The 14,043-nt window shown below is 45.2% G+C and overlaps 1 protein-coding gene across 1 annotated transcript; it reads right to left on the bottom strand.

The window, feature by feature from the left end:
* Window positions 1-145: 145 nt before the first annotated feature.
* LOC136532664 (protein SUPPRESSOR OF QUENCHING 1, chloroplastic-like) lies at window positions 146-2,256 on the bottom strand. The gene is made up of 4 exons (XM_066525266.1): window positions 1,766-2,256; window positions 967-1,067; window positions 825-881; window positions 146-748 (listed from the first exon to the last, which is right to left on the bottom strand). Exons 1-4 carry the CDS (start codon window positions 2,136-2,138, stop codon window positions 560-562), a joined length of 720 nt encoding a protein of 239 aa, XP_066381363.1. The 5' UTR covers window positions 2,139-2,256; the 3' UTR covers window positions 146-559.
* Between the last annotated feature and the right edge of the window lie 11,787 nt (window positions 2,257-14,043).

The raw sequence follows: 14,043 nt of genomic DNA, 5'->3' as shown, positions 1-14,043 counted from the left end.
AAAAAGAACATACATACTTCTTAGTTCTTACGGTCAGTTTAAACCATATAGGAAGATATAATTAGGCTATGTGACTCAAGTGAATTAGAGAAGCATAGGAGAGATCTATAATACATACTTGCAGATCCAAAATGTAAGTGTTGTGGACGCATTCATTGGCAAGACCTACATACCTCGCAAGAAGCAGCAACAGATCCACTAGTGGCTAAGTTTATCATAGTTGAGAGTTTGTTTGAGTTAGTTGCTTAAGTTACATTAGTTATTTGAGAGAATAATAGCAATTTGTTTAGCAAAGTTGTTAGGGCCGAACCTATAAACCAGAGTACAGCAGATTCATCTGGATTAAGCCGAAATAAACCTAAGACCACAGAACCTCTTCAGAGAGCGAATCAAGTCTATCTTTGCCTCTATGACTCCCTAACCGAGTCACCAATCTAGCCATATCAGTAAGTCAATAGCCACCCCACTCTATAACTAATGTAAGTCATCCTACACTTTTGTGGCACTTTTCCATTCCTCTTTCCTGTTATGCCTTATTAATTACCTTGCCTTTTTCATATCAAAATGATATCAGACAAATTGTTTGAGGGATAAAAAAAAGGTTAATTTTGGAAAGTGGGCACTTGGGATTCAATTTAGAATCAAACACGTACAGAGACACAGGCAAACCAGCAGCAGCCAGATTGGCATCCACCTTAATCCTGTCGGCACTGGATGCAACGGCAACCTTAAGACCAGAATTTTTGCACTGTGTAGACAAAGCACATAGAGCCTTTTAACATTAATAGATTCAAATTTATTTAAACAAATTTCAGCGCACATACCTCCATGATGAGCTCTAGAGCACCAGGGAATCCGATGCCAGAATTTGGCCTTGCGTACTACAGATCGAAACAGAGCTCTTGACCATGTTGTAATCAAATTCTAATAGACAACTGATACAAGCTGTTGCATTAGTAATCTAACCTTGTCAAGATATATCTCAAAAAATCTCTTCTTGGCACTTTCAGGATTGAAATCTTTTACTCCTTTAGCTCTTGCGACACCTCCAAGGAAATTGGCCTCACCTAAACATTGAGAGGAAACTACAATAAATTTCTGAAAGGTAGCAATACTTTTGTATTTTTGGAGAGTGTAATAACGCAATGAGCAAACAACAGGAATCATTTTCTGGTGGGGTCATCCTATATGAAAAGATAGGCAGTTAAATGCTTGATAGCATGTAGGACAATTGCAGTTGATGACTATTATCAACACTTGCATAGCAAACTAGCAACCACTACTGTAACGGATCAGAGGCAATGCTGGGCATCAGCAATACCCAAATTATAAAATTTAATGAACTTGGAGACCAGAAGTTTATAGGATACCAACATGATGTCACAATTATTGTGATGCAAGCATGTGACCATGGTCCCAGGATGGTGGTGGGCCGTAACAAGCATTCTAATACACCAATCTGTAAGCCAGTATTGGGCAAGGGCAATCGAACTAGCAACCACTGTAGTTACCGTTGGATCACGATAGTGCTGGGCAGGAACATACATACAATTACCAAGTCAAGCAGACTATAGCATGGAAGTTAAGTGGCATAGGATGCTACTGTCGCAAGTCGCGTGGATAATGGATTACTCCCTCCGACCTCCAACCCAAAATAACTGCACATCTGGCTTTTCGAGGAGTCGAGATTTTTAAAATTTGATCAGACAATGCACGAACGCGAATGGCAGCTGACCACTAACTAGGACCTCAGATAGTTAGTTACCAGTGCCCATGAAGGGGACGAAGTCATCCACGGTGACCTCGACGCCCATCTCGGCGAAGACGTCGACGCCGGCCTGTCGCGAGGGCTCCTCGCTGTTGCAGAGCACGCCGTCCATATCGAAGAGCACGGCGGAGACCTTCCCCCAGGCCGCCCCCTCCGCCCCCTCGCTCCCCGGAGAAGAGGAGGACGGTGCGGAGGCAGCTGCGGCGGCGATGACGTCGCGCCACCCGCGTCGCGGGAGCTGCATAGCCGCCGATCGGGTCTTCGGGAGGAGGAGCGGGCGGGGAGGCGGCGCCTGGGAGGTGGGCGGGTAGTGGCGAGAAGCGAGGAGGCGGTTGAGGCTTCCATACGAAGGCGCGAGGTGCCGCGCCATGGCCGGGCTTGGGTGGGACTCGCCGGGTCGGGAGCGTGAGGTGCCGGGGCTGTGGGGAAGATGGTTTTTGTGGAGGGACGGCTCATCGCTCGCCGGCCAATGCGGCGCACGAGTGGATGGGTGGACCCGTGGACGCGGTGTGCTGCTGCTGCTGCCGCCGCTCGCGATTGTCATGCGGCGGACACGTGGCCGCCGTGTGGCCTTATCTTCCGTGATCAACTCCAATCACACGAAACAAATACAGTATACGTTTCAGGTGAAATCGAAAATACAGTGAGAAAAAGAGAGCAAGAGACAGCACTGCAAATATGTGTTGGGAAGGGAAACGGAGTCAAGAAGATCGGCCGGCACCGGCAAGGAATATCGCGGGGATAGAGCCCGGTACGCATGAGATAAGACATGGATTACATTATTATGAAGGTCTAGCCCATAAGATTATGGCTTACGGTGCTCGGCTCTGGTCGGCGTGTACCGTAAGCCAATCAGAAAAATTTTGAAGATAGATAAGGATATGTTCGGATATGATAGATATTGTATTCCTTGTAAATACTTCTCATATAGCCGAATAAGTCGGCGTGCACCGTAAGGTAATCAGAAGAATTTTGAAGATAGAGAAGGATCCATACTCATATGATAGATATTGTATTCTTTGTAAATACTTGCCATATAGCCGAATAGATCTAGATCTAGATCTAACTGATTTATAACCATGTCCCTCAAATTATATAAGGCGGGCAGGGACCCCCTCAAAATCATCTTATATTCAATACAATCCAACAAAGACACAGGACGTAGGGTATTACATCGATCAGACGGCCCGAACCTGTCTAAATCGATGTCTCTGCGCCTTGTGTTACCATCTAGTTCCTGATCACGCGCACCTCTACGACAAATCTATCATCGTGAGATACTTCTCGGTGGACCGCCAAATATCTTTTATCGACAGTTGACACGCCAGGTAAATGTGTGCGCCTGATCCTTTGGTGAGCTAGATGGACCTCAAGGTCAGCGCCATTCGTGGCGATCTGGCTTCTGGCGGCGACGGCGTTCATCTAGTATGGACTCGTCGTCTTGAGGCTATTCGCGGCGGGTTGACATCGTTACACAACTCGTCATGATACTCTGGCGTTCGACCGCGCAATTGTGTGCTCCATAGTCGGTGCCCACCCTGAGCTACTCGGCTTCGGGTACCAGATTCTGGATGACAGCATCAAACCCAGCAGCTTTGTTCAGATCCGATATAATCAGATCTACAACTCCTTGTCCACCAACTCCACCTCCACCGTCTCCGACTGTTCGACACCGGCATCAACACAGGAATTTCCAAATCGAGGTCTCCGCGTTCGAGGCACTGCTCCCTTACGAGCAAACAAGAACGCGTGTGCAGCCGTGCAGGCCATGCAAGTTATTTAATAATCAACGCGTAAGCTTGCATGTACGTGTGCATGTGCACACGACCATGCTATACACCCAAATCTAGCCTAACGCACACACCAGGATGACAAGCATGCAAGTACACGAAGGCCACCAATTAAACCGCAATGCAAGCTAGCTTTCACGTACGTCAAACAAAGGAGATTTCGGACTGCATCTCGCCTCGGTTGGACACGCCCGAGGGCTTCACCTTTCCACGTGGATTGACTCCATCAGTCTTCGATGGCACCCGTTCAACTACAACTCCATGCACTTATTCACATCAAGCTGACCGAGCCGCTAAGCGAGCCAAGTCGAGCCGCAAGCGAGCCGTTTGCGCCGCATCTGTCTACTTGGACATCATACACGCTAACTACTCCGCTCAGCTATCTATCAAAACGCCATGCAGCATCACTTCTCCGACCAGTCAACGATTTCTCCGAATCTGATCTACCTAAGGCCGACCAGCGGTATACGGACGACGTCGCCCTGACTACTTACTCCGACTACCTGCCGCGTCGCAATGATGATCGTCGCGAAGAACGACGTCGTGACAACTGCGACCGCCACCATGACAACAGTTCAGAAAGCTCGAGGGCCGAACAATTTCGTTGACGCCTACCAGATAACGTCATGCGCCGCCGACAAGACATTTTATCTAAACCTAAGTCACGCTTTAATATTCTTCTAAATATTCTCCAATCCTCGTATATCGCCATGATGTTTCCCCGAGCTGTTTTTGTCCATGTTTGTTCTCCAAATGATTTTCTTTCATGTATATCATCTTAAAGATGACATACAGCTAAGTCTAAGGCAAATCCCCGAACAGTCATGTTGACGCTCGGATGTCCCTAGAGACGGCCCTGTCTCCGGCTCCTCCCTACACGTGCACGAGCGTCTGCCATCTATGTTATGGGTGGTCGGCAGCGGCTCCTTAGCAACGCTTTGTTCTTCCTACACGCACATAGGCTCCACACTCTGTGTCATGGTTAACGGGCTAGCTAGGGCTGGAGACTCAGCAACAAACTAACTGGTCGGACGGTTTGTATTAAATATAAACATATCTCCAAAAGAACACTTAGTGTTCATACCAACTCATCGCTGAACTGCATACGCTATTTCATCATCATTGAGTTAATATATTTTTACATCATATACTACATATTCTGCATATTTGTTTCGTAGGGGCACGGCTCGATCAATGAGCTTACGCTCAGGGACTGGACAAGATGATCATCGTCTGGATGGTCGGACCACCCATTGGACGGACTTCACTGCCAACCAACTAGTCGGACTGCTCGTAACTCACTCTTGCTCAGCGTTCACTGCGCCGCTGATCAGTTGGTTGGACTGCTCATCACATGTACTTCATCGTCGGCTACGCTAGGGAGCTTGCCAGCTAGCTGGAGACTCCTTGGTGCTCGGATTCTTTGCCAAGCGTCACCAGCTAAGCCGGGGATTCCTCGATGCTCGGATTCTTCGTGCAAGCATCGCCAGCCAAGCTGAGGAATCCCTTAGTGGTCGGATCTTACTACGTCTCATCGGATCATCGTCCAGGTGGTCGCACCACCTGGCCTTCGGACTTCTCCATCGATCAACTAGTCGGACCGCTAGGTTTATGACCTTCATCGACAACCAGTTGATTGGACTGTTCACCATTCACTTCTACACGACGCTCACTTCGCCGCCGACCAGTTGGTTGGGCTGCTCGGTGCTCGATTCTTCACCAACCAACTGACCGGATAGTCTGTCGCTTCATCGTCAGCTACGCTGGGGACTCCATGGCGTTTGGATTTATCGTCGCCTCATTGTTAGCCATGCTGGGTGCTTGCTAGCTAAGTTGGGGACTCCTCGGCATTCGGTTTGTTCGTCACTTCGCCGCCAACCAGTTGGTTGGGCTGCTCGATGCTCAATTCTTCGCCAACCAACTGGTCAGATTGTTCGTCGTTTCATCGCCAGCTAAGCTGGGGACTCCTCGACATTTGGATTGTTTGTCGCTTCATTGTCGGCTAAGCTGGGGACTCTTCGGTGTTTAGATTCTTCGTGCAAGAGTTGCCAGCTAAGGCTGGGGACTCCCTTGGTGGTCGAATCTTGCTACGTCTCATCGGATCATCGTTCGGGTGGTGGCACCACCTGGCTTTCAGACTTCTCCGCCGATCAACTGGCCGGACCGCTAGGTTCATGACCTTCATCGCCAACCAGTTGATCAGACTGTTCGCTGTTCACTTCTACTTGGTTCTCACTTCACCAGTCGACTAGTTGGTTGGACTGCTCGGTGCTCGATTCTTCGCCAACCAACTGATCGAATAGTCTATCACTTCATTGTCAGCTACGTTAGGGTTCCGGTGCGAAGAGGTTCGACGACCGAGAAGGTGCAGGGCAGTGACGGACTAGAGCACCGGCGTGGAGCAATGTGGCACAAGCACGTGGCTGTGGTGCTAGCACGGCGATGCTAGGGCATGGGTGTGTCACGCTACTATGACAGTGGCGGTGCTAGGGCACGACTGTGCGGGAGTGGCACGGGCGGTGCTCGGGGCGTGCGACGGTGCACGAGCGCAAGGAGGCATAGTGTGGCGTGGAACAACGGTGCTGTAGGTGGTGGCTAGGGCACAGGCACGTGATGCGGGTGAGGAAAGCTACGACAGTGAAGTCGACACTAGTGCGGTCGATGCAGGGACAAAACGACGTTCGGTATATATGGTGGCCCACCCGTGATGGATAAGGAAAGGAAACAGAACGGTGTATTAGATCCGCACGACTTCTACCGACCGAATGCTCCGATGGCAATGACCAGACACTACCTAGAGCTCACCTAACCAATTCTAGGAGCAAGGTTACACAAACCTATGCCACTAGTACTTTAAGCAACAAGGGAGCTCCTACACATGCTAGTAAACAAAAGCACAAAGCTAACTAAGCTCACTAGCAATGCTCAATAACAAGGCAACCAATGCCTAATTAAAGAGCGCAAATACTTAGCTACACAAACTAAGCAATGTGACTAACAAGGTTACTAAAACTAAATTAGCCACGCAAGGGAGCTACTTCTATGCTACACAAGCAAGAAGGTAATTAGCAAGCTACACAAGCTATCTAATTACAAGAGCAACTACACAAGCTTAATATGTATAAAAGTAATTGCAAGCTTGTGTAACGGGGATGCAAACCAACGGCTAGTCCCCGTTGTGTCGATCGCTCACTTGGTGGTTTGGCGGCTAATTAGCATCACCCGCTAAGCCCGCACGTCGAGCGCCGCAAGAACCTACCCCTTGAGTGAGAGTAGCTCAATGACACACTTTACTAAAGTTGCTCTTCGTGACTCCCGCGGGGCGAGCACAAGTGCCCCTCACAAGCACTTCTCTGGAGCACCGCACAAGCTTCTTGCACGCTTCGACGGAGACCACCACCAAGCCGTCTAGGAGGTGGCAACCTCCAAGAGTAACAAGCACCACCGGCTTGCAACTCGATCACCTAGTGCCACTTGATGCAACCTCACGATGCATTCGCACTAGAATCGCTCACTCACACAATCGGATGATCGCTATCAAGTATGTGTGAGATGGAGGGCTCCCAAGCACTCACAAGCATGGACACTAAGTCCCTTGAGGTGCTCCACACCAGCCATGGCCGAAGGCCACTTCTATTTCTAGCCCCAAGGGCTAAACTAGCCGTTACCCCTTCACTAGGCAACGGTCGGGCCGACCGGACGCTCCAGTCGTGTTGACCGGACGCTGGACCTCAGCGTCCGGTCGCTCGCAGACGACCACATGTCCCGGTTCCAACGGTCACTTGACTTGACCGGACGCAGCAGCTTTCAACTGACCGGACGCTGGACCCTCAGCGTCTGGTCGTTTCCAGTAAGCTCCCGAGCATGACCGGACGTGTCCGGTCGAACGCGATCGGACGTAGCCAGCGTCCGGTCACTCTCTAGCTACTGCTACACTCCACGTCAGCGTGATCGGATGCAGGCAGACAGCGTTCGGTGCATTTGGATCCAGCGTCTGGTCACTTGACCGACGCTAGCATCTCCTCCATTCTCTTCACCCTTGCTCAAGTGTGTTAACCACAAGAATTTGCATCCGGCGCAATAGAAAGTAGGCATTCCATTTTCCTGAAAGAGAGGGACCCAAACCCGTCTTACCCCTGCAAACACCACCTCCTTTGTAAATGTGTCAACACCACCAAGTGTACACCACCATGTGTATGTGTGTTAGCATTTTCACAATCATTTCCCAAAGGATGTTAGCCACTCAACTTGCCACGCCACTCGATCCTAGCGACAATACAAAGTTAGATCACTCGAGTGGCACTAGATGACCGATATGCAAACAAGTTTGCCCCTCTTGATAGTACGGCCATCTATCCTAAACCCGATCATAAACTTCTCTACACACCTATGACCAGTGAAATGAAATGCCCTAGGTTATACCTTTGCCTTGCGCATTCCATTCCATCTCCTTCAATGTTGATGCAACATATGCACCAACACGATCAACAATGATATGATCCACTTCATATCATCACATGATCATATTGGTTCATCGATCTTGACTCTACTTGTTCTTCACCATTGCCATCGTCCATCGGCGCCAAGTCTTGCTCAAGCTTCACCGCCACGCGGTCCATCACTCCAAAGCCTTCGACTTGCCCTTCACGCTTGCCACCGGTCCATCAAGCCAAGTCTTGTCTTGATCTTCTCCACCTTGATCACATGACTTAATGTCATGTCTCATGTGCAATAAGCTCCTTCATCATCACATGTGTGAGCTTTGCAACATCTCCAAGCCATTTTCACCTTCATGCCCAGAGTCCGGTCGACTATAGAGAGCTCCAAATCCCCTCATGTCGTGACCGAACATGTCCGGTTACCCTTGACTGGACACAGCCAGAGTCCGATCAATCCTGTATTTATCTTCTTCGCTTGACCGGATGTAGGACCACCATCTGACTAGACATAGGAAGATCACTATTTCAGCGTTCGATCACTCCTTTGCGCTTCTGTTCACCTCCCGTGAACTGACCGGACGCTAGAATCCAGAGTCCGGTGCAGCGTTCGGACGCCCTTTTTCAGCAAATCTTCAATTTTCCTTCGCGCTACCTGTTCCCTATCAAGTCCCAACTTCAATAAGACCCAAATAAATATCAATTGGGACTGATGTGAGTGACCTCTCTCAAACCCTCAATTTTTTCAAAATATTTTCCCTTAGGCTATACTTCTTTTTTAAGAAAAATAGGCAATAAAAGGGTATTCGAAAGGAAACAACAAAACAACACACATGCATATGCAATGCAATACTTAAAAGTAATTCTAGTTGCTTGTCAAGTTTGATCCAAGGTTAAGCTTCTTCACATGCTTTTTGGTAGTTATCTTAACCATGTTAGACAAGCCCTAAATGCATTACAAAAAATTAAACATGTTGTATATTATAATGCAATGCAAGGGACAACACAAGCTCATTTTCTAGTGAAGTTACTAAAATCAAGCACATTGAGCTCATTCCTCAACCGACAAAATGTAGCCTTATCTAGCAGTTTAGTGAAGATATCCGCTAATTGATCCTTGGCCCTTACACCTTCTAATGATATATCATTCTTAGCAACATGATCTCTAAGAAAGTGATGGCGGATATCTATGTGCTTGATGCGAGAGTGTTGAACCAGATTATTAGCAAGCTTTACCGCACTCTCATTGTCACACAAAAGAGGTACCTTTTCTAGAACTACACCATAGTCTAGCAAAGTTTGCTTCATGTAAAGTATTTGTGCACAACAAGCACCTGAGGCAATGTATTCTGCTTTGGCGGTGGACAAAGCCACACTATTTTGCTTCTTGGAGGACCAAGACACAAGCGATCTACCAAGCAAATGGCACCCTCCGGATATGCTTTTCCTATCAACTTTGCAATTAGCATAATCCGAATCGGAATAGCCAATTAATTAAAATCTAGCTCTTTTGGGATACCAAAGGCCAATGCTTGGTGTGTGCTTAAGGTACCTAAGGATTCTTTTAACGGCTACCAAATGAGCTTTCTTAGGATTAGCTTGAAATCTAGCACACATACACACACTAAACATGATGTCGAGCCTAGATGCGGTTAAATATAACAAGCTACCAATCATAGAGCGGTAGAGAGTTTGATCAACCGTTTTACCTCCCTCATCTAGGTCGAGATGTCCATTAGATGGCATTGGTGTCTTGATTGGCTTATATTCATCCATATTAAACCTCTTGAGAAGATCCTTGGTATACTTTTCTTGAGAGATGAAAATCCTTTCTCTCATTTGCTTGACTTGAAAACCAAGAAAGAATGTAAGCTCTCCAATCATAGACATCTCGAACTCCTTCGACATCAATTCATCAAACTCTTTGCAATAATCTTCATTTGATGATCCAAAGATGATATCATCAACATATACTCAACAAATGAAGATTTCTCCATCAAGCTTCTTGGTAAATAGTGTGGTGTCGACCTTCCCAATTATGAAGCCCTTCTCAATAAGGAAATCCCAAAGGCGTTCATACCAAGCTCTTGGAGCTTGCTTAAGCTCATATATTGCCTTGGACAACCTATAAACATGATTAGGATATCTAGGGTCTTCAAACCCAAGAGGTTGATCAACATAGACTAGTTCCTTTATGAAGCCATTTAAAAATGCACTTTTAACATCCATTTGATATAATTTTATTTCATGATGGATACATATGCAAGGAGGATATGAATGGCTACAAGTCTTGCAACCGGTGTAAAGGTCTCTCCAAAATTCAACCCTTCAACTTGAGAGAATCCCTTTGCAACTAGTCTTGCCTTGTTCTTCACTACAACACCTTGATCATCTTGCTTGTTGCATAACACCCACTTTGTTTCAATGACTCTTGCACCTTGTGGTCGCTCTTCAAGAGTCCAAACTTCATTGAGAGTGAAGTTGTTCAACTCTTCATGTATGGCATTTATCCAATCTGAATCTTGAAGAGCTTTTTCTACATTTTTAGGTTTAACACAAGAGACAAAAGAGTGATGTTTAATAAATGAAGCAAGTTTTTAAGATCGAGTCATTATACCCTTTGTAGGACTCCCTATGATGAGATCCTATGGATGAGCTTGTAGTAGAGGTGAATTTCTTCTATCAACCACTTGAGGGGGAGGTTGTGGAGCATCAACATCTTATGCTTGTGCCACCATTTGATCATAAGAGACATGAGTATCTTTATTTTCTACTCTCCCATCTTTATCACCATCTTGTGGCACACTTGATGAAGAAGGTGGATCAATCACTTATACATCATCTTTAGGCTTGATGTCTCCAACTGGAATGTTCTTCATAGCCTCCCTCAATGGTTCATCACCTATATCATCAAGATTTTTATGTGCTCCTTGGGAGCTGTTAGATTCATCAAATTCCACATCATATGTTTCTTCAACCAAGCCGGTGGCATGATTAAATACTCTATATGCTTTGGATTTTGATGAGTAACCAACAAGAAAGCCAATATCACATCTTTGAAACTTTCTAGGTGTTGCCGCTTCTTGTAGATGTAGCATTTGCAACCAAACACCCAAAAGAATGAGACATCCGGCTTCTTCCCATTGAGCAACTCATAAGGTGTCTTGCCAAGAAACTTTTAAAGGAATAGGCAGTTGGATGTATAACATGCGGTATTGATAGCTTCCGCCCATAGAGCTTCGAGTGTGTTGTACTCATCAAGCATTGTTCTTGCAAGTGTGATAAGTGTCCGGTTCTTTCTCTCAACTACACCATTTTGTTGAGAAGTATATGTTGCGGAGACCTCATGCTTGATTCCAACTTCATCACAATAAGCTTCAATGTTTGTGTTGTCAAACTCTTTTCCATTATCACTTCTTATCTTTTTGAGCTTTACTTCAAACTTATTTTGTGCTCTCTTGGCAAACTTCTTGAAACATGATGCAACTTCGGTCTTATCATGAAGGAAGAACACACATGTATATCTAGAGTAGTCATCAACAATCACAAGACAATAAAGATTTCCTCCCAAACTCTTGTAAGTTATTGGTCCAAATAAATCCATGTGAAGGAGCTATAGCACTCTTGTTGTTGATATAAAAGCTTTTGTAGGATGAGTGTTTGCAACTTGCTTGTCAGCTTGACATGCACTACAAAGCTTGTCCTTCTCAAACTTCACATCCTTCAACCCTCTCACCAATTCATTCTTCATAAGCTTCTTGAGTGAGCCCATCCCAACATGAGCAAGTCTTCTATGCCATAGCCACCCAAATGATGTTTTGGTGAATAGGCATGTCTTCAAGTTTGTATCTTCGGAGATAACATCAACTAGATATAGGTTGTTGTATCTAAATCCCTTGAATATAACTTGATCATCATCTTTCTTAGATACAACCACTTCCTTCTCGGTAAACAAGAATTAAAAGCCAAGATCACACAATTGTCCAATGGATAGCAAGTTGAAACTCATAGAAGCAACATATAGCACATTTAAGATTGAATGATCATTTGATATTGCCACTTTGAGTTATCACCAAATGTAATTCTTTCTTGGCCATCAACTTCTTCATCTAGTGAGGTGAATATACGAGGATCACCAGTCATATGTTGAGTGCAACCACTATCAATTACCCAATGACTTCCACCGGTCTTGTAGTTCACCTACACACAAGAGATCAAGCTTGTTTAGGGACCCAAACTTGTTGAGGGCCCTTAACTTTCTCAATAAGTGGCTTTGCAACCTAAATTTTCTTAGGCCTATTCTTGTTGGGAGGTCCTAAGAACATGACTTTCATTTTACCACTAGTGTTCTTTCTAAGCATGTAATAAGCATTGAAAGCAAAGGGTCTAGCATGCTTGGGCAAGGGCTGTGGTGGTGGAGTTTGACACTCATGGGTAAAGTGGCCTTCTTGTCCACACTCAAAACATCTCTTTGGCTTTGGCTTTGACTTGTGTTGTTGTTGGTGTTGTGCTTGAGCCTTCTTCTCTTGATGTGCCAAGTACCCAATGCCACTTCTATCCATCTTCATAACGGTGTTCATGAGTAGCTCACTTTGAAGAAGTTGACCTCTTATGAATTTGCTCAATCCGGTCTTGAGATGTTTTTTTCTAACTTGAGCTTCTTGTTCTCTTCTTTGAGCTCATCATGATTTTTTTCCTTCTTGAGTCTCTTGTTCTCTTCTTTGAGCTTCTCATTCTCAAGAATTAGATCACTATCATGGTCAAGGTTCTCTATCACAATAGTGTTGGTGGTTGATAGCTTTTTGAGATCTTTCTTAAGCTTCTCATTCTCATTCTTGATCTTGACATACTCATCATAGTTGTCGGACTCAACCACTTGTTTACCTTTACTACTAGAACCTTGCTCAATGCTCTCAATGATCAAATCATCACATAATGTAGCTATATCAATCTTAACAACATGGTTAGTAGCATCATGTGGCTCATTGGATAATAGCTCATTAGAGACAACAAGATTATCATGTTTGATCTTGAGATTTGTATATTCTTCTTTTAGCATTTTGTAGCTAGTGATGAGCTCATTATGTATCCCCTCAAGTTTATCATGTTTTTCTTTAAGCTCTTTCTTAGAAGATTTGAGCTCCTTGAGTTTGGATGACATAGCTTCATTTGCTTCTCTAAGCTCAACACTAGCCTTTTCTGCTATGTCACATTTAGCAAAAAGAGAGTCATTCTTAAGTTCTAGCTTTTCATTCTTAGCTCTAGTCTTTCTAATGATCTTAGTGTATTGATTTAGCAATTTGAAAAGATCATCATATGAAGGTGATTCAAATTCATCATCACTATCACTATCATCATTGCTAGCATGTTCATTACCACTACTCTCATCATCACTTTGTACCTTTCGTTCACCCTTGGCCATAAGGCATAGGTGTGTAGAGGATGATGGCGGTGGTGTTGGTGAAGATAGTGAAGAGTCAATCACAATAGCGGCCACCTTCTCGTTCTCACTATCATCATCGGATGAGCAACTTGATGAATCAATATCCATGAGCCAATCACTGATGATGTATGCCTTGTCATTCTTCTTCTTCTTGTGGAAATCCTTCTTCTTGCCATCCTTCTTCTTGTACGGCTTGTTTTTCATCTTCTCATCATTATCTTCATCACTTGAGTCATCTTTCTTGCCCTTGTACTTCTTCTTGTATTTATCTTTCTTTGGCTTGGGGCATTGATGTGCGAGATGACCAAGTTCTTCATAATTATAGCACTCCATCTTCAAGATTGGCTTCCTTCTATTGCTAGTGAAGAACTTCTTTTTCTTGCCATCAAACTTGACACCGTTCTTGTTGAGCTTCTTTAGCATCTTGGTAGTTCTTCTCACCATGAGAGCAAGACTTGCATCATCAATTTCATTATCACTTAAGCTCTAATATTCAACTCTTGCTTTGCCCTTCTCTTAGCTATCCTTGAATGCCAAGTCTTTCTTCTTGGTGGAAGAAGAGCCATCTTGTGGTGTGATGTGAATATACATCTCATGTGTATTGAT

This window comes from Miscanthus floridulus, chromosome 2 (assembly GCF_019320115.1).
Source record: "Miscanthus floridulus cultivar M001 chromosome 2, ASM1932011v1, whole genome shotgun sequence".
In the NCBI taxonomy this organism is placed as follows: Eukaryota; Viridiplantae; Streptophyta; class Magnoliopsida; order Poales; family Poaceae; genus Miscanthus; species Miscanthus floridulus.
This window is presented reverse-complemented; position numbering and strand designations above follow the sequence as displayed.

Excerpts from the sequence above, each read along its gene's own strand:
- LOC136532664 (XM_066525266.1), bottom strand. The coding sequence starts at position 2,138 with ATGGCGCGGCACCTCGCGCCTTCGTATGGAAGCCTCAACCGCCTCCTC. Across the intron at positions 1,068-1,765 it reads CGTCCCCTTCATGGGCACTG|GTGAGGCCAATTTCCTTGGA; the intron begins GTAACTAACTAT and ends CTCAATGTTTAG. Across the intron at positions 749-824 it reads CTCTAGAGCTCATCATGGAG|TGCAAAAATTCTGGTCTTAA; the intron begins GTATGTGCGCTG and ends TTGTCTACACAG.